This window comes from Spinacia oleracea, chromosome 1 (assembly GCF_020520425.1).
Source record: "Spinacia oleracea cultivar Varoflay chromosome 1, BTI_SOV_V1, whole genome shotgun sequence".
Taxonomy (NCBI): domain Eukaryota; kingdom Viridiplantae; phylum Streptophyta; class Magnoliopsida; order Caryophyllales; family Amaranthaceae; genus Spinacia; species Spinacia oleracea.
The window spans coordinates 133,441,280-133,466,753 of NC_079487.1; the positions used below are offsets into that span (position 1 = coordinate 133,441,280).

Genomic DNA, 25,474 nt, shown 5'->3' on the forward strand with positions numbered 1-25,474 from the left:
CAAATATTTTCAATTTTAAATAAAAATAGACTTAAAATTCTTTAAAAAACAACAAACCGAGATGTGATCTCTAAAAATTCTTGCGAAGATTTGTAGGCGAGCGCAAATTCTTCGATTCGATTTCGGCAACGACGAACCTCCTTCTTGATCTACTACTTCCTCCAATTTTTCCTCATCAAATAGATCCAATCATAAGAATTATAAGATAATTACTAAAAAAATCGAACAAAACCTAGAAATTTGGGCTAAATTTTGAAAAGCTTAGAGAGAAAATGAAAGAGAATGAACGGAATGTAGATCTGAAATTTTGAAAAATAAAAAAGTTTAAAACGTATATAAAGTGGGCTAGACACAAATCGCATTAAAACTCTTCAAAACACATAGTAACTCTTTAAAACACATAGTTACTGTAATACGCATATAGTTACTATTTAAAATTACAAAATAACTGTCACGTGACAGTTACATATGTTACCCATAAAAATTACTCCGTTGCCCTGGTCCACGCTAAGTTAGCATGGACCAGGTTTATATTAGTGTAAATATATATATGCTACCCCATAAGCCAAGGTAACAACACAATTTCAATACACAAGGTAAAAAATTACCCTAATTCTTACAATGATCATCTACGAAGATCTTATTAGTGGCGACGAACTTTTATCCGACTCATATAAATTACCCTAGTCTTATATGCACTCGATGCGTGCGAAATATTATAAAAACTTAAAATTGTGTAATTATAACTAATCATAACGAATATTAGGCACTAAAATATCATTCACAAATTTCATATTTTAAAACAGTGAGGTTGTATAATACGTCAAACTTGCAATCTAAATAGTGAAACAGTGTAATACTCATGTCCTTAGTCCTTACATGACAAAAAATCAAAATCTTAGTACCAAAGTAAAATAATTAAAAACAAAAAAGTGGTTTCTCCTCGCAATGTACTCCTCCGCCCATCCATGTGCAACACATAACTAACGTTATAAGAATGTCCTGGATTAAAATCTCCAATCGGTGGATGTAGCACCCACGATTTTTTTTTGCTTTCCGAAGGTTGAGAATACTTTTTCCATGACCCGATTGCGTCAATTAGACTGCATGAATTTAAAACAATATATTTTAATGTTAAATATAATGAGCTAATCAATCAAGAAGATTATGTAGTTAGAGTAAATTAAAACCCGTTGATATAATGATTTTATTTCAGTAGTTAAGTAATCTAACAGTTGTTGTGCAATGTCATATAGTATTGTTGCTGTCAAACTATCACTTTTGTCAAATATGAAAAGTCGAAATAATAACCTATAAAATGAAGCAATAACAAATGATTAATTTAGATATTTTATAAATTGTAAAATTAAATGATGGATAATTAAAAATTTTAAAATGAAACATAGTCACTAAAAAATACGGAGTAATTTTAGAATATCATGTTAAGGTTTATTTTTGTGGCTATTTTTCAAACAACTGCAATGTGTTTTATATGGCATCGGTATTTTGCTTAAAATAAAAGCCCTAGTCCCAAATTTTGCTTTACGTGATTTGTTATGTTATTTTTTTTTTCTTTTATGGGTTTTTTCTTTGTTTATTATTATGGTATCTCTTGTCACCTTCACCTTTGTGGGAACTAATAGTATAGATAATGATATTGATCCCTTGTTTGGGAAGGAGCTTCGTTTTAAATTTTTAGAGAACTTTGACAAATTTAATGAATTTTGACTAAACTACCCTTACAATTTTAAGAAGTTCACCGGGTATTCTTATTTGGGATATTGTATCTTTTACAGGTAGAATGATAAATCTAGTTGCTTACCTCTTTAATTAGTTGCTCCTCCTAGCTCTCTCCTCATATCTGAAGCAAGGTGATTACAATCAATTATAATCCCCTCCTCTTTCTCAACTCTTTTGCTAACTCACCCCCTCCAGTATCTCCTCTTTGTTGGTACTAACAACAACAACAAAACCGGCACAACCACCAACAACAATACCGGCACAACCACCAACCACCTACAAATCAATTCAATCAAATTTCTACAGATTTTGGAGATTCAAGTTTTAACAGTTGCGAAAATAATGGAGGATAAGGTATGAAATCGGAACCCTAGATCGAAATCCAAGATATAGAAGTTTTGAGAGATAAAAGGTTTAAGAAGATGAAGAAAATAACGGAGATGGTATCCCTCGGCATGGCGATGGCGATTGTTCCAAGATTTACAGTGAGTTCTTTTGTATTAGTTTGTCCAGTTCGTTAATTGTTTGGGAAAATGATTGGGTTTTACATCTCTTTGATTTTAGGCTTGTTGTAATTGGATTAATTGTGAAATTTTGGAGGCCTTTAAATCTCTTTGATTTTAGGCGTTTTGTAAGTAAATTAATTTGTGAAATTGTGGAGGCCTTTAAATCTCTTTGATTTTAGGCGTTTTGTAAGGAAATTAATTTGTGAAATTATGGAGGCCTTTGCTGCTCTTTGATTCTATGCGTTTGTTAAGGCCTTTCTTGTTCTTTTATTTTAGGCGTTTTGACTGAATTTATTGTGTTATTTGGAGAAAATGAGAGATTTATGGGCTTGTAAATTTGACAGATTATTTTGTGCGTGAATTGCTGGGTTTTGAAAGGTGTGACAGATTTTGTTTGACTTCTCTATAATATTTATGCGTAATATATGTGGGTTTCCTAATATAAGCTGTGATTTCCTTTGCTTTGAAACGATGGAGTAATTAGAGCTTTCGGATTTGTTACTGGAAATCAGTAAATAATCAAATTTTGAGCGGAATAAAACTGTAAAAGTATAGAGGGTAGTTTAGTCATTTAGATAGGGAACACCAAAAGTGTGTTTACGTAAACGCCCTCAGCTCTTCCTTTATAGAATAGAGATATGCTACCCCATAAGCCAAGGTAACAACACAATTTCAATACACAAGGTAAAAAATTACCCTAATTCTTACAATGATCATCTACGAAGATCTTATTAGTGGCGACGAACTTTTATCCGACTCATATAACTCCAAAGAACTCTTTAATGGATGCCTATGGGAGGTACAAGGAAAGTGGGTTGTTAAAGATAGTCGCATCGACGTCAACATTCGCGCCAACCCTTCTGCCGAAGGCGGGGCTGAAGACGACGTCGTTGATGACAACCACGGTGTCAAGGTTGTCGACATTGTTGACAACTTTAGGCTACAAGAAAAACCACCCTATGATAAGAAACAATTTGTTGCGTGGGTTAAGGGTTACATCAAGAACTTGATTGGTAAGTTGGAAGCTGAGAAGGCTAATGAGTTTAAGAAGAATGTCGAGGCGGCGACGAAGTTTCTGATGTCGAAGCTAAAAGAACTTCAATTCTTTGTGGGTGAGAGTAAGAATGATGATGGTTCTATGGTTATGGCTTATTACAAGGATGGTGCTATTGATCCAACTTTTTTGTACTTTGCTCATGGTCTTGAGACTCTCCGCAGAGTATCGTTTGCTTTAACATTGTTTAAAGTCTGAGAGTGGGGATAGCTCAGTTGATTACAGATTCCCTCCCGATTCCAGGTGATCGTGGTATCGATTCTCACCCCCGCCTTTATGGCTCATTTGCACACACACAAAAAACGATATTTACTGTCTAGTTAGTTGATTGGTACCCCCTGGTTGAAAATCCTGGGTCTGCCACTGCTTAAGAGAATCAAATATTGAAAGGGAAGGATGTGCAATTAAGAGGAGTTTGTTATAATTCTAGCTTTCTAGGTTAAATAAATTGTTTTATGTTTTCTTTTACTAATGTAGTGGTTTTTGGTTAATTTGTTTCCTTTAATATGTATCAGATTCTCTTAATTTGCAAGAAAATACGTTTTCATAGCGCTTTATTTTTCATTAACGTGTATTACACCCCCAATTGAAAGAGATTCATAAAAGTTTGATATGACCACAGTTTTTTGAAATTCTTACTCGTGTGATTTATGAATTAATTGAATAAAACTGAATCACAGACTAAAAGATATCCAGTACTTAATTATATGTCAATTTTTAGAAATCGACAATAAAATATTCATTACCTATACTAATCATGTTAATTTTGAAACAAAAGGTCTTGCGCGCACAAGGTGTACAATAAATTTATTGTACACCAAGATAACTTTTACCACTTTTTTCGTAACTTTAACCTAGTTTTGATTAACTTTTATATTAGTAAAAAAAAAAGTTGATAGAAATGTTTAAATGATTAATTTTATACATTATTAGTGATTTTGAAGAAATAAGTTTTAATAAAATGAAACAATTAATCACTTAAAAATATATAACTTTTACATATATAAGCTTAACTTTAAGCATTTTGAGTTAACTTTAATATTTATTGTACACCCATTGTAAATAAGAATTTGTGATTTTGAAAACCGGCACACAAAAAAAATAAAAAAATTAGTACATAGACTCAATATATCTATACTTTTTTCTTTTTTTTTAGTTTTCTTGAAAAACAGAAAACTGAAAAAAAAAGAACCATATTAAAAGTACCTGTTTGTATGAAAGAGTTTTCTCTTCTTTTTAAATCCTTGACATCAATTCACGTTCATCCTTCACTTCGGATAAACGGATCGGGTTTGGGTTCGGGTCGAGTTCATCAATTCGGGTTACAACGGGTTTATTTGGCTACCGCTTTGGATCGGGTCGGGATGAAAAATTAACGGTTCGGTTCGTGTTGTATGACACGGTTCATATCGGGTCGGGTTCATGTCAGTTTGGGTTAATAGTATATGACTTAGTTTTACCATTAATAACGATGTAACTAATGACTAATAGAATTTATCACTTCGTTTTCATGAAACCTTTATTGATGAATTAATAACTAATAACGTAGTAAATTAATAATCGATAATGATGAACTAATACGTAATGAATTTGTAAAGTTTGTAAATAAAAGTTTATCATATATTCATATTGGTTTAAACAGCAACGGGACTAACATGTTCAACAACAAAACGAGACAAACAAGTTCAAGTGTTAATGTATTAAGCCCATTCACTTAAAGCAACATAGCTTTTCGATTACTTCGTTGGTTATAACTTATAATAAGATTTTAATGTATTGAATTAGATCAATTTAATTTAACAATCAATTAATCAGTTGAATACGAGTCAATAAAAGAGTGCAAGATGGATGTTGGTTTTGCTACCTAATAAAGCGTAGCACAAATTCGGTGCGAAAACATTCTGACCTTGTCAGTTATTATAAATATATTGTTTATTATTTTTTGACGTAAACGCCTAATTATTAATTTATTATCTTTCTTATTTTGACATTAATTTATATAAACGTTTTAGTACATAGTACATAAACAGGTTGTAAAAGAATTACGGGTAGTAAACGGTTCAGGTTATGAACAGTCCGAATTGAAACAGTTCGGGTTGTAAACGATCCAGGTTGAAACGGTTCGGGGTGTAAACAGTCCGGATTAACGAGTTTTTCCCGGGTTGAAACGGTTCGAATTGAAATAAATCGGGTCATTAACGATTTTGGAGTAAATTCCATTTGGGTTGCCAGACGGTTTATTATCGGGTTTCGGGTCTTAATCAAGTTAATAGTTTTAAGATGGTTCGGGTTGAATATTATCAAATCAGATCGGGTTTCGGGTTCTAGCTCACGGGTTATTAACGGTCCGGATTCTTAACGATCGGATTAACCCAAAAGGTTCATCGGTTCGGGTTGAGAACTGAGAGCTCTAGCAATCTACCATTAACCCATCCATACGTTTTATTATCAGACTGTAACTGATCTAAAATAAGGCAAAATAGTTTGTATATAATGCACTTTGCCAAAGTCCCATAACAGAAACATCTCTTTTTATTCAAACAGACCGGTTCACAGATGGAACTTTACAAGTGAATAAATATTGATCAGAGCAACTTCAAAACAGAAGTTTTACGAGTTTATGGACACTGCAAATACCAACAGAAGGTTCTCAAGTAACAAAGTTATGGTTCATAGTTTTCTCAGAGTTTTGCGATCAGACCATTTTGAACAGGCTTAGCAACTACGCCGTTAGTTTCCTTGATATCAGACTCATGTGTGTTGGGTGGTACATCAACAGCTGGTGAGCAGTTGAAGAATCCATGGGGCTGTAGAAGCAAAGCAGAAAAAATGAACAGCATGAGTCAATCTATTTATATACGCAATACTGGCTGAAAACAAACTCAGATGTTAACAGTCACCATTAAGTGATAAGAAGAAGCAGATAAACAGATTGGAATAAGAGAGCAAACGACTCCTGTTTTTCACAGAAGAAATTCACAGAGAATCGAAGCAATAAGTTTACAACGTGGGATAACTTCAACTTATTTTCAGTTATTTTAGCTAAGTTAAGTTACAATGTTATGATAAGTTAAGTTCATAAAACAAAAACAAGTGCAAATAAGTTAAGTTCGGGATAAGTAAGTTCAGTTCAAGAAAAATAAGTTAAGTTCGAGATAACTAAAGTTCAGTTCAGGTAAAAACTAGATAGAGTTCAGATAAGAGAAGTTCAGGTAAGGGGAAAACAGGTGTCCTATAACTGACCAAGTGTTCTATGTCTTGATTTTTTTTTCCAAAGGGCACAAATATCTGTGGTTATTGTCCATTTCCGATGGAGCCAAAGATTCATTTGTTCTTTTGGCTGTGGGATGTAATGGACTAAATCAAAATGGCGCTTAATACCTCTTCGCTTCCATTCCATGAGGTAGAAGGTGGTTGTCCCATTGTTGTCCCGTTATCGCTTTTGGGTCAATTGGAAACAACCTCTCTACAATTGCAAGGGTAAGGTTGCGTATGTCCGACCCCCCCTTACCCCGCTTCTTGCGGGAGCCTCTTTGAGGCAATGGGGTAATGAGAATGATAATGATAATGATAATGATGACAAATATCTGTGGTAATTTGGAGAATTTATGTAAGACATACTTGTCTAACGCATAATCCGAGGAAGAATGTAATGACACCTCTCTCTATTCTACTCCATAGTAGACTAGTAGCTACAACTTATAATAAAACTAAAATGTCATTCCATTATTAAGCAAATTGCTTGTTCACAGGTAACAGAATGGTTCAGAATTTAGTACAGCAAATGTTTCCCTTTCTTTTTAATTGGACAACCTTGTCTAATTGAGCAAAGAAAGAATAGCTTACCATAAGCATAAAACCCAGATGTTCCACAGGCATGACTGGCCAGTCCTCAAGACGCGGTATGTGTGTCAATCCAAATACATACCTAAAGCATTATTTTTATAAAAAAAGTATAAATACCAAACGATGTTTCCAGATTCGAACAGAATGAAAGTTGACTGGCAACAAGAGATGTTTAGAGCTTTGCCAAAAGATAATGACACCAACGCTTCCGAGCATTAAATGGAAAAATTGAAAGTGAAAAGAAAAAAAATTTGAGACATGTTTATTATTCATAAATAGACATGCAAATGCAGTTGTTAAGCCGCCTACGAAAATCTGCAGTATTGAAAGAGAACTTACCAGAGAACTACATCAGCCTCCTCCAAAGAGCGATTTTGTTTAACCCAAGAACCCAACCCTTCCCCAGCGCGTGGATTTTGATTTGGAAATTCTCCACCAGGAAACATTTCATTATGGGCATAAGGTGTAACCCATAAGTTATGCTTCAAGAACGCTGCTCTTCTTAGAAATTTCGCCTCAGGACCTGCTAAAGGTAAACAGTTTGAACCTGGCACTAGCTTGTAACCAGTCAGCTGGCCTGTGCGGTTTACTGTTCTTGTATTCCTTACCTAGATCCCAAATTTGGATTCAAAAATTAGCATTTAAGCTTAATGTAACGGGATGTGTAAAAGTACATAGCTAGTCAACCAAAAAAATGCCATGAGAACTAACAGCAGTGCAATTTGTTGACAGATCAGAAATCAGATTCCCTATTCATTGGGGTTTCCCATGGAACTTCGGTTTCGTTCAAACAAATAAGGTATAAAGGTAGTGGTTCAGAATAGCTAAAACCAATATCCGACCAGTACACAAGGTATGGCTCATATCAAACCTTCAGGTATCAAATATCATTCCCAAACAAAACCAAACACATGGTATTAAGTCTATTAATTATAAAGAATCAAGTTCCAGAAAGTACCACTCTGGTTTCATTAGCAATGCCAAACAAAAAACCAGTTTGTAAACCAAACAACCCCTCAATAGAATTGGGAGAAGGTAGGCTTCACAAAAATGCACACTTGCAATAGAAGGATATATCAAAGCTGCATATAGTCTTTATCATCAACAAAAAATGCAAAAAAAACCTAGGCACCAAAACCAATAGATATTACAACACGCCTTTTCACACACACCGGTGCAAAAAATATGATGAGACACAGTAGGCAAGGAGGAGGAGGGGGGTAGCAGTAAAGAGATACTTCAAAGGGTCAGAGTATCTTACAATCCAATGGCGGGCAGTCAAAGGACTACAATCACGCATTGCTTGTAACTCAGATTTAAGTACTTTCTCCTCAGCATAGAATGCATTATTATGAACATTGTCCTTCCCAGGTTCCTCTACCTTTATATTCAACTCAACAACCTGCAAAGAAAACAGGTATGCACTAAATGGATTAAGCGTAAGCAGGTCATAATAAAACAAGTTGCCAAACTTAAGGAGGCAGATATATCAAGTCACAGGCATACTGGCATACTGCAATCATAAATTTTCCACATCAACTACACAACAAAGCTCAGAAATTCGAGTTACAGCTTACTGCTTTACTTTCACAAGCTTATAATACTAATAAACTCTATGCATGCGCAAAGCCATAAAAATATAAAATGCATCCATTTGGAACATATCTAACAAAGAAAATTGCTATGGCTTGTAATCAAACACGTAACCTGATTCAGAGCTTCGCCAGGCTTGCAATCAACAGCCATGTCCATACGAGCAACGAAAAAGTGTTGATGTACAGGTGCATACAACCCAGGAGCAATTGTAGTACCATATTTTCGGACTTCACCAGGCAGGAGGGCTCCTACGCTGAGAATCCCAGTAAGTCTAACCTCGGCCTCAATCTTGCCATCCTGTAAAACAGCCCATACTTTTAGGTCCAAGCATACCAAACACACAACAGTTTTCATTTATTAAATCCACGGATGGATTCCTTGGTTGGATCTAAGAAGTTAACTCCCCAAGAAACAGAACTTTTCATGAAAGACAAATTTCTGGGAAGTACCAAAAATTGTTAGCTTCATTGTTCTTTCTAATTACCTACCCAAAACTGTTAAGAGTTCTAATGGTTGCACTTAAATTAACCACACAATTCAAACCGTTGGTACTGCCACATCTTCTGAATCTTTCTTGTCAAACAAATGATGACCAAATAAGCCTAGTGCAAAACCAGGGCAGAGAAAACTTGCCTGGTAAAAGTGCCAGTAGAATCCATACTCATAATTGGCCACTGTGCAGATGAATGAAACAGTAAGCCTCCTTGATCTTCTCACTTCGGCTAACCCTGTTCGCCAGTCTTGGTGCTTCCATAGCATTCCATGGTCTTCCTCGTGCAGACAGACGCAGTTTTCAATTGTTTCAACACCTCCAGTAAAGTTTGTAAAATGGGAATCAAAATATTTAATGTAGCCTAAACAATCACAACCCTGCACCATGGGAAAAGGAAACATAACAGTTGCTTCATATTCTGAACAGACGTTCTCGCAACAAACAAATGGCTTAAGATTACCCCAAAAATGAAGGGGGGGATCAGATTAGTAATGGGTGAATTTCTAACCTTTTTCAGCGAATGTGCATTCTTTCCAAGACCATCTTCACCAGCATCAAATGCGTTCTTCCTGTAATGTGGTTCGTTCGGATCACCATAAGGAACCACCATCTCAACAAAGCTTAACCTCTGTGCTACAGAACGATGGCCTCTACTTCCATCAACATATGCAACAGAATGTATAACCAAACCTTCCCGTGGAGTAAATCCAATGCGGAAACTCCACTGCCAACCAGAAATAAGCAAAAGAGGGAGAGATAGTCTAATAAGAATAAATCAATAAGACAATTAAAATAAAAAGTTGCAGCTTCCAAGGTAATGCTAAAAAACAGATTAAATAAGCAATGAAGCACCTTCTGCCATTCAACATAATGGCCTTTAACACGGAAGCTAGGTCCTTCAGGCTGAATAATAAGCAATGGTTTTACGTCGCTTCTATCAACACCTCCTCTTGTTTCACCAGGAGTGTAATTTCTTAGTGGATCAGCAGGTGGTAGAGGAACAAACTTCTTGTCCTCAAACTCAATCAACACCATATTTTGCATGTCAACAAGAACGTGGATTCCTTCAACTGGACGAGCATAACCATTCTCCATAGGGCAATCACTTTCAGTTCTGCAGAAAATAAGGGGCTTGGCAAGCCTACGCCTTGGAGCGTCAGCCTCGCTGTGATAACCAACGCACCTGCAGTACAGAAACAGTAATAATATTAAAAATATGAATGAGCAATCCTCTCCTTTTTACAGATCATAAGGAAAAAAAACTGAGTAATGAAAGAGACAGAACACAGATAAACTAGAAACAAGGTAATGTTTATTTTATAACTCACCATGCATCTACCATAACAAGATCCATATCCTCGATACCCCTCCTTTTCATTGCCTCTCGGAATGGAGGATAATCTTTCACAACAGCTTCACATTCAGCATATTCTACAGCATCCTGCAATTTTGTTTTAATAAACGAGGAGATATTAAATGGAAGTAGACAACTATAATTACAAATCTAGGTTATCATTTTTTAACAAAGCAAAAGCCCTATTTTTTCTTCGCAACCGGCATTGACCGGGATTCAGACATGAAGAAAAAACAAGAATAAAACTAATTAGTAAACAAAGTGTTTGGGAGTGAGTAACTAAGCATTGTAAAATCTCCATGATCAACTGTCCTTTTTCAATGCCATCAAGCTTAACTAAGCATATGATAATGAACACGACATATCATACTAGATGAAGCGTAAAGCAACTACTCATTTTGATATCCTTCTCAAGGAAGCCTGAGAGGTAGATTCACACACGCGCACACAAAAAAGACACAATAAAAATAGATTTACTCATCAGATAAGCTTTTTTATATGATACACATTAAGTAAGAAACTCAACACCAAACGCTTAAAAGTTGAGCAGAGGGTACTTTCAGAGTGGCAGTTTTCACTTGACTCATGAAAGAAGAAACATATTCCTATATGTTATAGCCCTAGCAGCACATACCATGGGAGGCTGTACATCAGGAATAACTTTGGATGAAATGACTTTTCCCCTATGGTGGCCTCCTCGTGTAGTTGCATGAATTTCTAGGAATTCAACAACCCATATGCTAGTCTCATTTGACTTTTTGCTATAGACGATGAGTCTTGCCTGCCGCGGGGGAAGCTTAGATGGTATAACAGGTCTGCCTTTTACCCTAGGCAACAAAGATGGTTGGAAAGGAGGAAAGAAATATGCATCTGCCATAGCAATGACATGCTTTTCTGGCTCCACTAAAACCACCTCAATAAACCGCATGCTATCTCTCTCCTGGCAGAAGAAACGGACACAAAAGAAATCACAAAAAAGTGCATCAGTTATTTGGTCAAACTTATGAATCAACCATTATCATTTATTATCCAGCCAACATCTGAACTCGAGAGAAAATAACAAGTGAAACAGCAGCAAACCTCGGGAGTTGCACCAGCAGCCCTGACAGTAGCAACTGCCACCTTGATTTCAGTAGCAGATAAAGGATCCAATGGGTGGCTTGTTCGAGTCTTCCATGGCATCGAGACCCCTGTGCAAGAAGCACATAGAGAGAGATGTGTCAGGTATGTGACCCCTTTGCTCATGAAATCATCCATTAGCTGTTCAAAGTGTCTCGTACTTTCAGAGTTTCAGGCATTAGTAGATGAAACTTATTGAGAGACTTGGAGAATCTTCCAAAATATATGTATGAAAATTTGTAAGTAAAGTCCTATGAATGGACCATAACAAGATCCATATCCCCGATGCCATAATATTTTCTAAATTTTCATTTCTATCTATTACCACTTGAAAAGTGGAATTGGGAAGTTATGAATACTTATGAGGAAAACGCAAGTTTGAGGATTGGTTGCTCTCCAAATTTACAATTGACATTCGCATGATATTTTCAAAGCAAATTTGCACTTAAATTTGTTCTTACTACCGTCATTTATTACCACCTACCGAAAAAGTCATAAGGTACTTACTTCATTTGATGTATGATACTTTTTTATATAAGTGATTATCAAATCATGAACAAAACAACCCTTCTCTAGTATAGCATTTGTCTCCATCCTAATTGCAAGGTTTGGCACTCCTATCAACCCTGAAGTCACATTTATTTGTCCTAGAGTTCTAGTCAAACTCAATTCAAAATTCATTTTAACAATAAGTCCTTTACGCAAAATTCTAGTTCGTTGGTGACACCCCTTTTAAACCATCAACCAACATCATACCGTTGGCAAATACTACGTTCAAAGTATGGAGTATCATACACGATGATACATCCCTTTGGATCACCTTAATGAACATCCATTGCTCACTAATCATATTAGGGGACATCCTAAATTTAAAACGAACTTGACACTTCTATACAATCTCTATTTGGGTGGAAATCACTAATGCATCAACCAATGAGCAGCGTCTATTCACAAATCAACTAATCATCCATGAAGACAATTGCAAAATTGAAAGGATATACGTATAAATTCAGGTGAATTATTTAACATTTATAAATACAGTCTAAACTAGCTTCAATACAAAATTACGATTTCAATTGGTAAAAACAATTGCACAATCAAACCCAATAATTAATAAACTGCGACAGGATTTTATTTAACATTGCAGTTTAAAGCTCAAATAGTAATGAATAATTATGAATTAGTACAAAACAGAAAAAAGTATACTTCAAACCTTTCTAATCACATAATTTTTCAAATTACCAAAGTATTTAGCCATAAACTGATAAAAAATCAAAAAAACCTCACCTTTAGCTACGGCGGAAGAAGTTACGGTAGGGCTTTCAGGAAGCGATTCAACCGGACGAGTCAAATTCGACGGTCTCTCACCGATAACCCTATCGACGGCTGCCGGTGACTGATCGGCGGCCGATGACGGCGTAGAATCACGGATCTCTGCGGAAGCGCAACAGGAAGACGAAAGAGACGTCGCTTTTTCCGAAGTTGAGGCCATTGGAGAGGATTAGAGATCCCACTGTAGTGATAGCAGTAGTAATTGTCGTCAGCAAAGTACTCCACAATTGACATACAGCAACACTTTCACTCTCTCTATTACGCCAATCGTCTCCGCCGTTTTCGCCACCACTCCGCCGCCGCCGGAGAAAGAACTGGACTTTCTCTCCTATTATCGACGAGTTGTAGTAATGGAGTTTGGGAATGGGAAGGGCGTGGGTGGATTTATAATTGAGAGCAGGATTTTTCACGTGCAATGACTCCTTTTTGTTGATTTTTTTTATTATTATTCTTTTTAGTGTTGGAGGATAAAAACAAGATAATTTTTTTTGGTGATTTAAAAAAAGATAATTTACCACAAAAGGAACCTTTTTATTTTGTTTGTTGCCAATGCTTTTTCTTTTGATGTTGATAGTTTGGTACGTAAGGTACTCGTACTCCTCTACGTAGCAAATTCAAAGTTGTAAAAATTGATCCGATTAGTCAAGTGAACCGTATCTAAGCTTCACCGACCTGGTTTGATCTGAGAACTAGTGTGTGGTCCGGATGTTGCCCCGAATTTTGACTTTTATTCGGCTTTATTGTTGTAAATATGTTTCTATGTAGATGGTGTCGTCATAGAATTATGGGGTTACACACAAGATTACCGCCCGATTAACAACCTTCTCAATCTGAAACTCCATGTTCCATTACCCCGAGTGTATGTAATACGTTCTATAAATATTCAACCACTTACTCGTTATATATTACATTCTATTACCCAGAGTTTTTTTTTAGGCTTAATCTACAAAAATAATAACTGTACATTTATAAATTAATTAATCATTCCCTTTTTTTTGCATTCACTTCTATTCAATTTATTATTTATTGTAAAAAGAACATAAATGTTTATATAGAAATATATAACATAAGTTATAGTTGGTTAAGATGGTTGGATGTTGAACTTTTAACAAAAAGACCGGTCTAGTGCTCGATCTTTACTACATGTTTTTTTTATTGTCACTGACATGTCATGATGCTGATTAGTGGTGACGTAGCGTAATAAGGAGAGTATATGTGACACATATACGTTCTTAAGAACGTCTTTTAATATATTAGTATAGATTTTAGAGTCTTATTCGACACAAACTCAAGTTTAACCAGTCTAACTTGAATAATCTCAAACTCATGATACTTTCTCCGTCCCTTAAATATTGCACATGATCTCTAACACATAATTTTACTCTAATTAATATCTCGATTTATGTATAAGAAAAAATCATAAAATGTTGATATTTAGAAAATATATATTGATACGAATCTAACAATATCCCACATGACCAAAGGTCTATGAATAGTGAAAAAAACAAGATGTGAGATATTAATGGAACAGAGAAAGTATTAATATTGCTAATAATAACACTCCTTTGGAATCTCCATGGACTATACAAGTTGCATGGACTCCTCCTACCCCTGGTATTTTGAAGATAACTTTGATGGGTCATTACGTAATCATAACTTTGATGGGTCATTACGTAATCATTCTGGCACGATTGGGGTTGTTACTAGAGATTACCTAAGGAAAAATGTGGTTAGTCAAACTTATAATCTTGGAATTTCTTCTCCACTTCTCGCATAAGCAATAGCTCTTCGTAATAATCTTTTGTTAGCCATTGAAAATAATGTACGCCATGTTTTCATTGAGTGTGATAACTTGTTGATATTTAATATTTTACAAGAACAAGCTCAATGCATGTGCAAAATTCAAATGTTGATGAAAGATGTCAAACAACTTGTGAACCATTTTGATAGTTCTTATTCTCGCCACATCTACTGAAAAGCCAATCACGCAACAGATTATGTTGCCGCTTTAGGTGATCATATCCAGACTCATCATGATATTGATTCATCTATAAATAGTAATTTTACTATTTTATATTTTTAGATAAGTTGGACTACAGTTTTGAGAAAAGACTACCCTAACTTATGTCATATCTTTTCATTTAAAAAAAAAAAATCAGACTCATGATAGACATATGATTGACGTACTTGAATTCAACCCACGATTAGACACAATAAACTAAGACCCCAACATGTTTGTATCCGATATGAAGAAGTTAATTAACCCAAACTCGTTTAGACCCGAAAAATACTCGATTAGACCTAGAATGTTATTGAGTCGACCTGTTGCGGACCTAGCCTAATACAACTTGTGACCCAATTTAATATGACCTGTTTAGACCAAAACTCGACTTGTTTTTCGCTACGAACTCAACAGATTTATAGTTATACGTAGTAGTTATGAGCTTATGCAATCTATACTAATATATTAAAAAGCGTTGTGGAAAACGTCTATGTGCCATGTAGTAACTGTGGTATGTCATGTCATGGATAACCAAAAATCAATACAATGAGGTTCGAACTCTAGACCTCATGTCTGAATGATATTTCTCATTACCATCTTAACCAACCACTAATTGTGGTTTGTTTCTTCACATTAATTTATAAATAAATGTTAACATGAAGTCTAAACCAACTAAATTTTTATTTGATTTTTTATTTTCTATGAAATAAATGGTATACATGCATTTCGTCAAATATTGAGCTCAAGAAAAATCTAAAATTTTAACTATTCAATGTAGAGACCGGGATATCGCCCGGCCCACACACTAGTTATAAACTTATACTCCGTAGTTGTTAACTTGTTATATAGTTAGCTAACGTAAAGTTATGACTACAATTGTTATTAAACTCCTACGTAGTACTACCTCCGTTTCAGAAAGTTCTTTACGCTTTGGAAAATGTGTCCAAAGTATAAAAACTTTAACCGTAAATTCTCACCAATATATACATCAAAACGTTACATGTAAGATCTTGTTAGATTCGTCTCGGGATGTATTTTCAGAATATCAAATTTTTATAATTTTTTCACATACGAAATTGGATATATTAATAGTTAAATATTGCATTGGAGTTCGTGCAAATAGTAACTGTAAAGATCTTTTTGAAACGGAGGTAGTATCTTATAAGTCTTTAACACATAATCGTAAAAAAAACATTGATTTTGAACTCACAAGCTTGAAAAAGGATGACATGATTTCGAAACTTTATCAAGGAGTAATATGATATTTACTGTAATTTTGTGGTTGGTCGGATCGCAATAGGAAGTGTTCAAAATTAAATAGGCTCACACTACGTAAAACAAGGACACAATGACATATTGATATCTTTTGAAGATGCACCAAACTAGATAACATAACTTTCTTATCATTCTTTTATCTAGTAAGCGAAAGCGACCAGACGAATTGAAATTATATACGGATTAACCAAGTGCATGCTATTAATAGGAAAAGTTCCTTGAAGATGGGGTTAAAGTAAGAAAAACTCACCCTAAGTGTTCTTAGTAGGCTTTGATCACATAATCTCAAAGGTTATGAAAATACTGATACAAATCATATGATACGACAAAATACTTGCGCAAACGATCCATAATCCGGATTATCTGATACGAGAAATGATTTGTATCAAGAAAAACTATCTGATTATTTACAATGGGATATTTCAGAACAAATATTTCAATTCGAATCAAAATTTTCCAATAATTTTTTTTGGATATTTGAAATGCAGTCCTCTGACTAATTCATACAATCATATACTACCTCCATTTCATTAAGTTCTTTAAGCTTTGAAAAATGTGTCCAATAGTCAAAACTTTGATCATAAAATTTTCACTATTATATCTATCAAAAATTATAATGAGTTATCTTGTTAGATTCAATTCGAAATGTATTTTATAAATATCAAATTTTTATATATTTTTTGTCATACAAAATTAAATGTAGCCAAATATTACACCGAAATCTGTACAAATAGTAAGTGTAAATAACTTATTGAAACGGAGGTAGTATCAATCATACATCTCCTTTCCTTAATACCACCAACTAAACCTTCATTGCACCGCATCAACCTTACAATATTACCGTAGCAAAAACTGAACTACAAGGCCCATTACATTCATATAGGCTTGCAGCTTGCTGCAACTAATGAAAGCCAAAAAGTAGGACCATGATCATAAAGGTGGCCTAGGTGGGCAATGAGACCCACTAATACATTCACGACTACATGGATGATAACCAATTAAAGTTTTAGGAAGAAATAACCAATCTCGTTTACATCACTTGTTTTTTTTAACTCACTAATACATGTAAGATTGGACTATAACTATATTCTCTTCACATTATTCTTATTGTTTATTAATTTGATCAAGTCATTAAAATCGTATAAGATCATACCAATATACCACACCAAATGAGAAAAAAAAAAAAAAAAAAACCACTCACATAAAACATTCAAACCAAATCAAAGCACACCATACAAGATCTGAAACTAGAAAAATCAGTCAGGTGAAAAAAATAAAGCCTACATAGATAACAACTTGTTTAGTTAATTAAAGTTTTAGAAAGCAATATGCAATACTAAAGTTGACATGAAATCTCATTTACATCATTTGTCTTATATGACTCTCTCCACACCCGAAAAGGGAGAATAACCACCCATAGAGTTGTAGTTGATCGCTCCACACATTAGTAAGCACTAAGCATACATGGACAGAATTAGGGGGACTATGTCCCCCGTGAGCCGTAATATATTTAAAAATTAAATATGTATTATAAAACACAGTTGTAATATACTAATATAGCTCAAGTGGTATTTTTAACTTGAAGAAATATACTTTCCTTTTTTGACATGTTTTGATCACCACTTCTAATTATATTAATATTTATCTTTTACTTGTGGTCCATACACTTACTAACATCATCATTTTATTATAATAAATAATTCACCCACTACCCCACTTTCATCTTATTTTAATAAATTCAACTCACTTTCCTAAAACTATATACCGATCAAAGTGTATATTTTTTAAAATACGGAGGAAGTACGTAGTACTTTGTTTGTAATGTTGTATCACTCGTCAACGTCGTCATAGTCATAAATATTAAATAGAGCACGTAGTAGTCCCCAAATTTGATGAATGAGACTACCCACCATTCACCAAGGCCTATCACTTTATTAGCTTCCTTCCACTCATAAGCTTTTAAAGTGGCCTCTCTCCAACTCCCACCCCAAACGCCAAAACTAAACCCCTCTTCTTTGAGTAATAATGGAAAACAATACTGAAGGTTATATTCATCTTCCAAGTAATGACGATGACAAGTCATTTGTTGCGTCGGAAAATGAAGATAGTGATATTCCATACATCGAATCTCCAAAAGACTTTGTTAGAGAGTTTTGGGTTGAGTTAAAGAAGACTATGTATTTAGCAGCACCTGCTACTTTCATGGGTATTTGTCAATACTCCCTTGGCGCTATCACACAAACTTTAGCTGGACAACTTAGTACGCTCGACCTTGCTGCCGTCTCCGTCGAGAACTCCGTCATCGCCGGCTTCTCCTTTGGTGTTCTGGTACGTTATATATACTTTCTCCCTGCTTTTTCTAACTGATTTTGAGCTACTATCAATGGGTTAGTTTAATTTCTCCCTGCTTTTATTGACTAAGTCTTAAGTAAAGTCGCTCACGAGTTTACTATTTTGGAATGTCGTGGAGAATAGTCACTTTTCTAAATGTAATTTTATGATAAATTTCCATTTTCCAAACGCAAATACTTTTTCGATCAATTATATGGAATAAGTGTTTAGCACTTGGGCCCCGTTTGGTAGAATGTAAAATGTTTTCATGGAAAGCTATTTTTCTGCTTTTCAATCATTTTACGTTGTTTGGTTGGGTAAGGGATGTAAAACTATTTTACATGACTCCCTCAAATGTGGAAAACCCTTTTACATTTGAAAGGGAGGGAAACCATTTTTCCTTGTTTCCTCCTTACCTCCCTCTCCTTTCTTCCCCTCAATCTTCACCATCTTCTCCCATTTCCCTTTAAGTTACCAAACAAAGGAAAACTAGTTTGGAATTGTGTTTTCCCTTGAAAAATATTTTCCATGGAAAATCATTTTACAATGAAAACGTTTTACGCCCTACCAAACGGAGCCTTAATGTGTGCGTGTCATTTTATATAAAAACTGGAAGAAGAAAAAAAAAAGAGTAATAATTACACATCTGTTTAAAAACAATCTTTATACTTAATATTTGCACGAACTTCTGTATAGTACATTTCGAGACGAATCTAACCAGATATCTCTTGATAGTTTTTGATAGATATAATAGTGAGAATATGATCAAAATTTTAATTGTGGTCTACAATTTGTAAAAGAAGGCTGCCCATACAATAATTCAACTGTGGATTTCACGTGTGACTGTGTGAGTGAGCACAAAACTGTTGTAAACAAATGCGAGATTGTGTTTGCGGTTGTTCGTTGTGCTCCTCGGAAACCTAAACAATATTCGTATTATTTTGTCGTAATAAATTGACATGGATTAATAATGGTGGCAACAACACTGTGATTGGATGATCTAGGTCCCTACCTAATTTAACAAAAATACAACAATGATTCCCGTTATAATTTATTCGGATCGGGAGAAATAACATAACATAACATAACATATGTACGGACTAATATTTCTCCATTTCTTTTTACTCGTTACCCTTTAACATTTACTTTTCTTAATCCATAACTTAAACAATTAAAGTGAACATTGTAGAAATAAAAATTTGTAAAGAAGAAAGAAACGAGAAAGTATGTGACCGTTTTATGATAAGACATTGTGTCAAATATCATGGACATTCTTATACACTACATTTAGCTGTTACCTTGATCTTTCTAATGGCTTACAAAATACTTCATCCGAATCTAAATGTTTTTCTCATTTTCCTATGTCATATATATCAATGCACATTTTACATTGTTAATATCTCTAGTTACGTGTTATTGAAAATTATAAAATTTTCATAATGTTGAAGTATTTATTGAGACAAATCAAACAAGACCCCACATGAATATATTTTTTCTTATATATTGAACGTAATTTATAAGATTCTCTTCCATTGTGAATTAGCGTTAAGATTCTAAATGGAAAAAATATTTAGATTCGGAGGGAGTACTAAGGTTTTAAGGACAAAAAAAATTGACATTTGGATGTCTTAAAGTTGGTATTCATTGTTTATGATTCTTCGTGCAATATAAGAAATACTATAACAACATTTTATGGGAAAAAAGGGATGACAATGTGATTATTCTACTAAGTAACCAAAATGTGATTTGAAGATTGGAATGGGCAGTGCGTTGGAGACATTATGTGGACAAGCATTTGGAGCAGGGCAAGTTGAGATGTTAGGAATCTACATGCAAAGGTCATGGGTCATCCTCAATTCTACAGCTCTCTTATTCAGCCTACTCTACATCTTTGCAGCCCAAATTCTTAGGCTCATTGGGGAGACTTCTGCCATTTCCGAGGCTGCAGGTACTACATCCGTTTCATAATGATCTTTATAATTATTATTTGCACAAGTATCAAGTCAAATGAGAGAACATGTATATAAATTAGTAAAAGATCTAGATAGTACTTCCTCCGTTCCGCAATAGATGCATCGTTTCTCTTTTGGATACTATTCAGTAACTAACTTTGACAATTATTCTTTCACATTATGTAAAAACAAACATAGTCAAGTGAGATCTTTTTAAATTCGTATCAATGTGAGGATTCCAAACATCAATTTTTTATAATTTTTTCTTACACGCAATTAGAGATATTAATGTTCGAAGAAACATGTTGGGATACGTGAAAAAAAAAATGATACATCTATTGCGAAACGGAGGAAATATAAAATTGTGGGTGGGTGTAAGAAAAGGGAAAAAAAAGTAAGAGAAAATATTTGGAAAGATGTAATCGTAAATTTTATGGGGTGAATGGATAAGATGGTACATTTTCATGATAAAACTTCATGATAACAAAAATTACGAAATTATAGACTAAAGAAGTGTAAAAATTATTTTGAAACGAGGTAGTATGATTCCTTGTGTAATATAGTGTTAGGCTGCGTTCTATGAACCTTATTTTCACTTACTTTTCCTGAACTTATCTTATCTGAACTTAACTGAACTTATCTGAACTTATTAGAACTTATCAAAACTTATTTTAGTTACAAATTGTACTTGGTCAACCCTTACTTTTCCTGAACTTATCTTATCTGAACTTATCTGAACTTAATTGAACTTAGCTGAACTTATCTAAACTTATTTTTTCCTGAAATAAGTGAAAATAAGGTGAACAGAACAGGGCCTAAGTGTCAACATAAAATGTCAAAAATACCCTCAAACATACGCCGGATATGACACCGTAGAAAGCAGTGGCGAGGCTAGGGGGTGCCTGGGTAGGCCATGACTGATGGCCCCCCTCCCCCCCTAAAAAGAATTGGTTACATAATTAATGTTGAAGATAAATATCTAAAACTAAGCTAATTGATGTTTGTGTGTATTTGATTTTTTTGATATAAGTGTCATGAAGTCTAAGATTCGAGCCTCAACACTTGCTCTTCTATATTGTATTATTTTATTTCACTCACAAACATTTTATTTTTCATGATTATAGAACATTTTGATATTATTCGAATGATATTAAGACTGTAAATAACTAAGACCTTGAAAATTAAAAGTCTAACTGTTTTATTGGGACCCTAACAAAAAAATCCTGGCTTCGCCCCTGACAGGAAGGCTAGCCATATGGATGATCCCACAACTATTTGCATATGCAATGGTATTCCCTATAATAAAGTTCCTACAAGCACAACGCAAGGTGATGGCTATGGCGGTGATCGCCGGGCTGGCTTTGGTCGTGCACGCCTTCTTCTCGTGGTTGCTCATGCTTAAGCTCGGGTGGGGCCTCCTTGGTGGCGCTATAGTGTTGAATGCTTCATGGTGGTTGATAGTGGTGGCTGAGCTTGTGTACATTTTTAGTGGGAGGTGTGGAGAGGCTTGGAGTGGGTTCTCTTGGATGGCTTTTCAAGATTTATGGGGTTTTGTTAGGTTATCTGTTGCCTCTGCAGTGATGTTATGGTAATTTTTCTATGACTAGTACTCTAGTCGTTCTTTTTTACTTGTTCTACTCCAGAGGAAGTTTATTCCCATGTTAGATGTCTTTACAAAAATATATTAGCCAACAAAACGATAAAATATGTCAAAGACAAACACTAAAAGACAAAATCAATTTTTTTGAAAAATGGCATCAGTTTTTGAAAAAAAATACTACATACTTTATTGTGATCTGTCGTGCCGGCCTGTGTCGTACTTTTTCCAAAAGATATGCGGCCAGGGCCCGGCTCCACAACCATGTTTTCGTGCTTGCGTCGGCCCTTCCATTTTGTGTCTGTGTTGGGTCGGACTTTTTCAATTTTCATGTCAAGCCAACCCAGCCCACAAATATCTTAACATGACAGTATGGTGGACAAGATTACTACCACTAGTACTAGTACAATAATACTTCGTACATGTTTTCGGAATCCTAGTCCATGATCTTTTTTTCGAAATTATTATTACTCATACTTGAATTATACTTGTTGTCTCATTGTACACAGTTTAGAAACTTGGTATTTTATGGCTCTAATTCTATTTGCTGGATATTTGAAGAATGCCGAAATTTCAGTGGATGCCTTGTCTGTTTGGTACGTACCGTAGTGCTTTTGTTTTAAATTAGCATCGATTTATAATTTACCAAAAACACACCCAAAAAAAAAAAGTTTACATGATGAATGGTCTAACGATTTCTTTGTTGACACGAATTTCAGCGTCAACTTATTAGGATGGACAATTATGGTCGCTTTAGGATTTAATGCTGCCGTAAGGTAATTTATCGAGCTACGTATAATACACATACTTTTTTTATACGTGGATGTCAGCTAACATAGTAATAATTTTGAATACAAATTTTGTGTAGTGTAAGGGTATCAAATGAACTTGGAGCAGCCCATCCCAGAGCAGCAAAATTCTCCGTTATGGTATCCGTAATAATTTCATTATTAGTGGGTTTAATCATGTCATTAGTCTTAATGATATACCGTAAGGAATATCCAGCGATTTTCACCAGCAGTAAAGAAGTGCAAGATATTGTGTATAACCTCACCCCAATTCTTGCTGTTAGTATAGCCATCAACAATATTCAACCCGTTCTCTCAGGTAATGACTTTTTGCTGAACTTAACTTATTCTTGTTTAAATAGCTTTTTCCCTCGTGATTATAACTTTGTTCTTTTTACAGCGTATGGACTGCCTTTTCTAAATTTTGGTTGGTATGGTCTTGTCAAATTTGGTCTAAATATTTTTCTGCAAGAGATTTTTGCTTTTAATAATCTTGTCTGATCCGATTTTTCTAATTTAATCTAATAAACAATAAAAATAAGGTGAAGACTGTTGGATATAATGCAAAGTCTAAGATTGAAAGTTTGAAACTCTACCCTTTTGTGAAAATGGGTTTGTACCACATAGAAATGCAAAGTGATGGTTTTCAATCTTATTATTTAAAAGAAATGTAGTTGTCCTATATTGAAGGAAAAATAAGTTTTCTTTAGTTTAAATAGTGTAGCAAACTTTATAATGTTTGAGGTACTATGATACTATCCTTTGTGTTGTAGGCTAGAAGGAGGCATCCCCTCGCGCGTCCCCGTCCAGTTCGGTTCGTGGCACGTGCGCGGTGTGCCCTACTTTTTTGGGCCAAGTCGTAACTGACAATCCATAACTTATGAGACTGATCAGTTACGAAGTCCACTTCACATTCTTAATTAATATGGTTATTATCGCATGATTTACGAAAACGGTTCCTTGATTTTCGTTTCCATTTTGATTGCCCAATTGAATTCTGATTTTCAGTTACAGATGTTTTGATTGTCCAATTCATTTCTTATTTTCGGTTACAAAGGTTGTTGGCTTCAAAATCAGAGATTGGGGGCTCATTTTGGGACATACCGAGAATTATCTTTCTCCTCTCTTTTCTTCCCTTACTTATGTTCTGAGCATTATTATGAGTTTCAATTTCATTCTTAGTTGAGTGCACATTTCGGAGGAACACTATGTTAAATCTAGCTTGGGTTACACCATAGTCGTAACGAAATTTGCTTCCAAGACAGTGTTTTATAACACGTCGAAACTTCATATAAATCAAATATTCAGCCCATATTTTCTTATTCGGATTTTACAGTATTATTTCCTACAAAGACGACATACCCTACGTACAATGTCTTTGTCTGTTTGGATTATTTCATTTTCTGTAGTTATCATTATGAAATTGACAAAAAGTGATTCTTTATTTAATTATTTTGTGTTGGGTATCCACAGGTGTGGCAATTGGAGCAGGTTGGCAAGCTTTTGTTGCATACATCAACGTGGGATGTTACTATGTATTGGGCATTCCTTTGGGCCTCAGTTTGGGATATGGAATTGATTTAGGTGTCAAGGTAACCAACATTAACACATACTCACTTTGTTTTCTTTTAAATGCATCATTTGCTTTATTCGGCTGTTTTTTTTCAATTGCATCTATCAAATTGTAGGGTATATGGTTCGGGATGCTATCGGGTACATTGGCGCAAACCATAATCCTAATTTTTATAGTCTACAAAACCAATTGGAACAAAGAGGTAAAAAAAAAAACTTTATATTATTATAAACTACTTTGATTAATTGCATGATTAATTAGTTTAATTAATGTATTGATTTGTTGCTTTTAAGACTAACGGGCGTTGAATTGTCTCAATGATTTATGGCTTTTGACGCAGGCTTCAATTGCTGGAGAAAGAATAAGAAAGTGGGGTGGTCCTCATGGTAATAGTGACACCAAATAGAATAGAAAGATGCCGATGGAGTCATTGGTCGCTTGATGAATAATCTATTATCTCTCTGTCTCTTAAAGATCGCCCATAAAAAAAAATTGTTTTTTTTGTTCTTTTCGCATCACAAAATTTTACCAAAATAAATATGAAAGCGAAATATTAACACTCCATTTGCTTAAAGAGTAGGTAATTTATGGCATTTAGAAGTTATGTGGAATAGTATTTTGACTTTTGAGGCATAAAAAGAAACCAATGGAAGAAAGTTGAGGCATTACATCGTGTTTTGCTATTACGCAGTGTGCGTAATTGTTAAATTGTATAAACATGTTATTTAATCCGTACGAGGTGGTATAAAACATACTTCTGCTAATAAGTTTTTGTTCTTTTTTATGCGAAGGAGGGGGGAGAAGTTCTGACAAATTATTCGCCAGTTTTTGTTGCTATTAATTAAAGAAACAAAAAAAACTAAATAACATCATTAAACGGCGATGTAAGAAACCACGGACATTTTTGCAAGATCAT

At 34.6% G+C, this 25,474-nt stretch overlaps 3 protein-coding genes across 3 annotated transcripts; 2 read left to right on the top strand and 1 right to left on the bottom strand.

The window, feature by feature from the left end:
- Window positions 1–1,647: 1,647 nt before the first annotated feature.
- Window positions 1,648–3,765, top strand: LOC110792675 (translationally-controlled tumor protein homolog). Its single transcript, XM_056834931.1, has one exon. It carries the CDS (start codon window positions 2,956–2,958, stop codon window positions 3,496–3,498), a length of 543 nt encoding a protein of 180 aa, XP_056690909.1. The 5' UTR covers window positions 1,648–2,955; the 3' UTR covers window positions 3,499–3,765.
- Window positions 3,766–5,814: 2,049 nt separating this feature from the next.
- LOC110793123 (amine oxidase [copper-containing] zeta, peroxisomal) lies at window positions 5,815–13,452 on the bottom strand. Its single transcript, XM_021997966.2, has 12 exons — window positions 12,996–13,452; window positions 11,670–11,779; window positions 11,224–11,529; window positions 10,564–10,676; window positions 10,088–10,418; window positions 9,744–9,959; window positions 9,376–9,612; window positions 8,854–9,039; window positions 8,408–8,548; window positions 7,486–7,754; window positions 7,147–7,228; window positions 5,815–6,107 (listed from the first exon to the last, which is right to left on the bottom strand). Exons 1-12 carry the CDS (start codon window positions 13,198–13,200, stop codon window positions 5,982–5,984), a joined length of 2,322 nt encoding a protein of 773 aa, XP_021853658.1. The 5' UTR covers window positions 13,201–13,452; the 3' UTR covers window positions 5,815–5,981.
- A 4,760-nt stretch (window positions 13,453–18,212) lies between these two features.
- LOC110793132 (protein DETOXIFICATION 29) lies at window positions 18,213–25,325 on the top strand. The gene is made up of 9 exons (XM_021997975.2): window positions 18,213–18,645; window positions 20,401–20,596; window positions 21,843–22,188; window positions 22,707–22,793; window positions 22,917–22,973; window positions 23,066–23,304; window positions 24,459–24,577; window positions 24,674–24,760; window positions 24,899–25,325. The coding sequence occupies exons 1-9, from the start codon at window positions 18,343–18,345 to the stop codon at window positions 24,962–24,964; spliced, it is 1,500 nt and encodes a 499-aa protein (XP_021853667.1). The 5' UTR covers window positions 18,213–18,342; the 3' UTR covers window positions 24,965–25,325.
- Window positions 25,326–25,474: the final 149 nt, after the last annotated feature.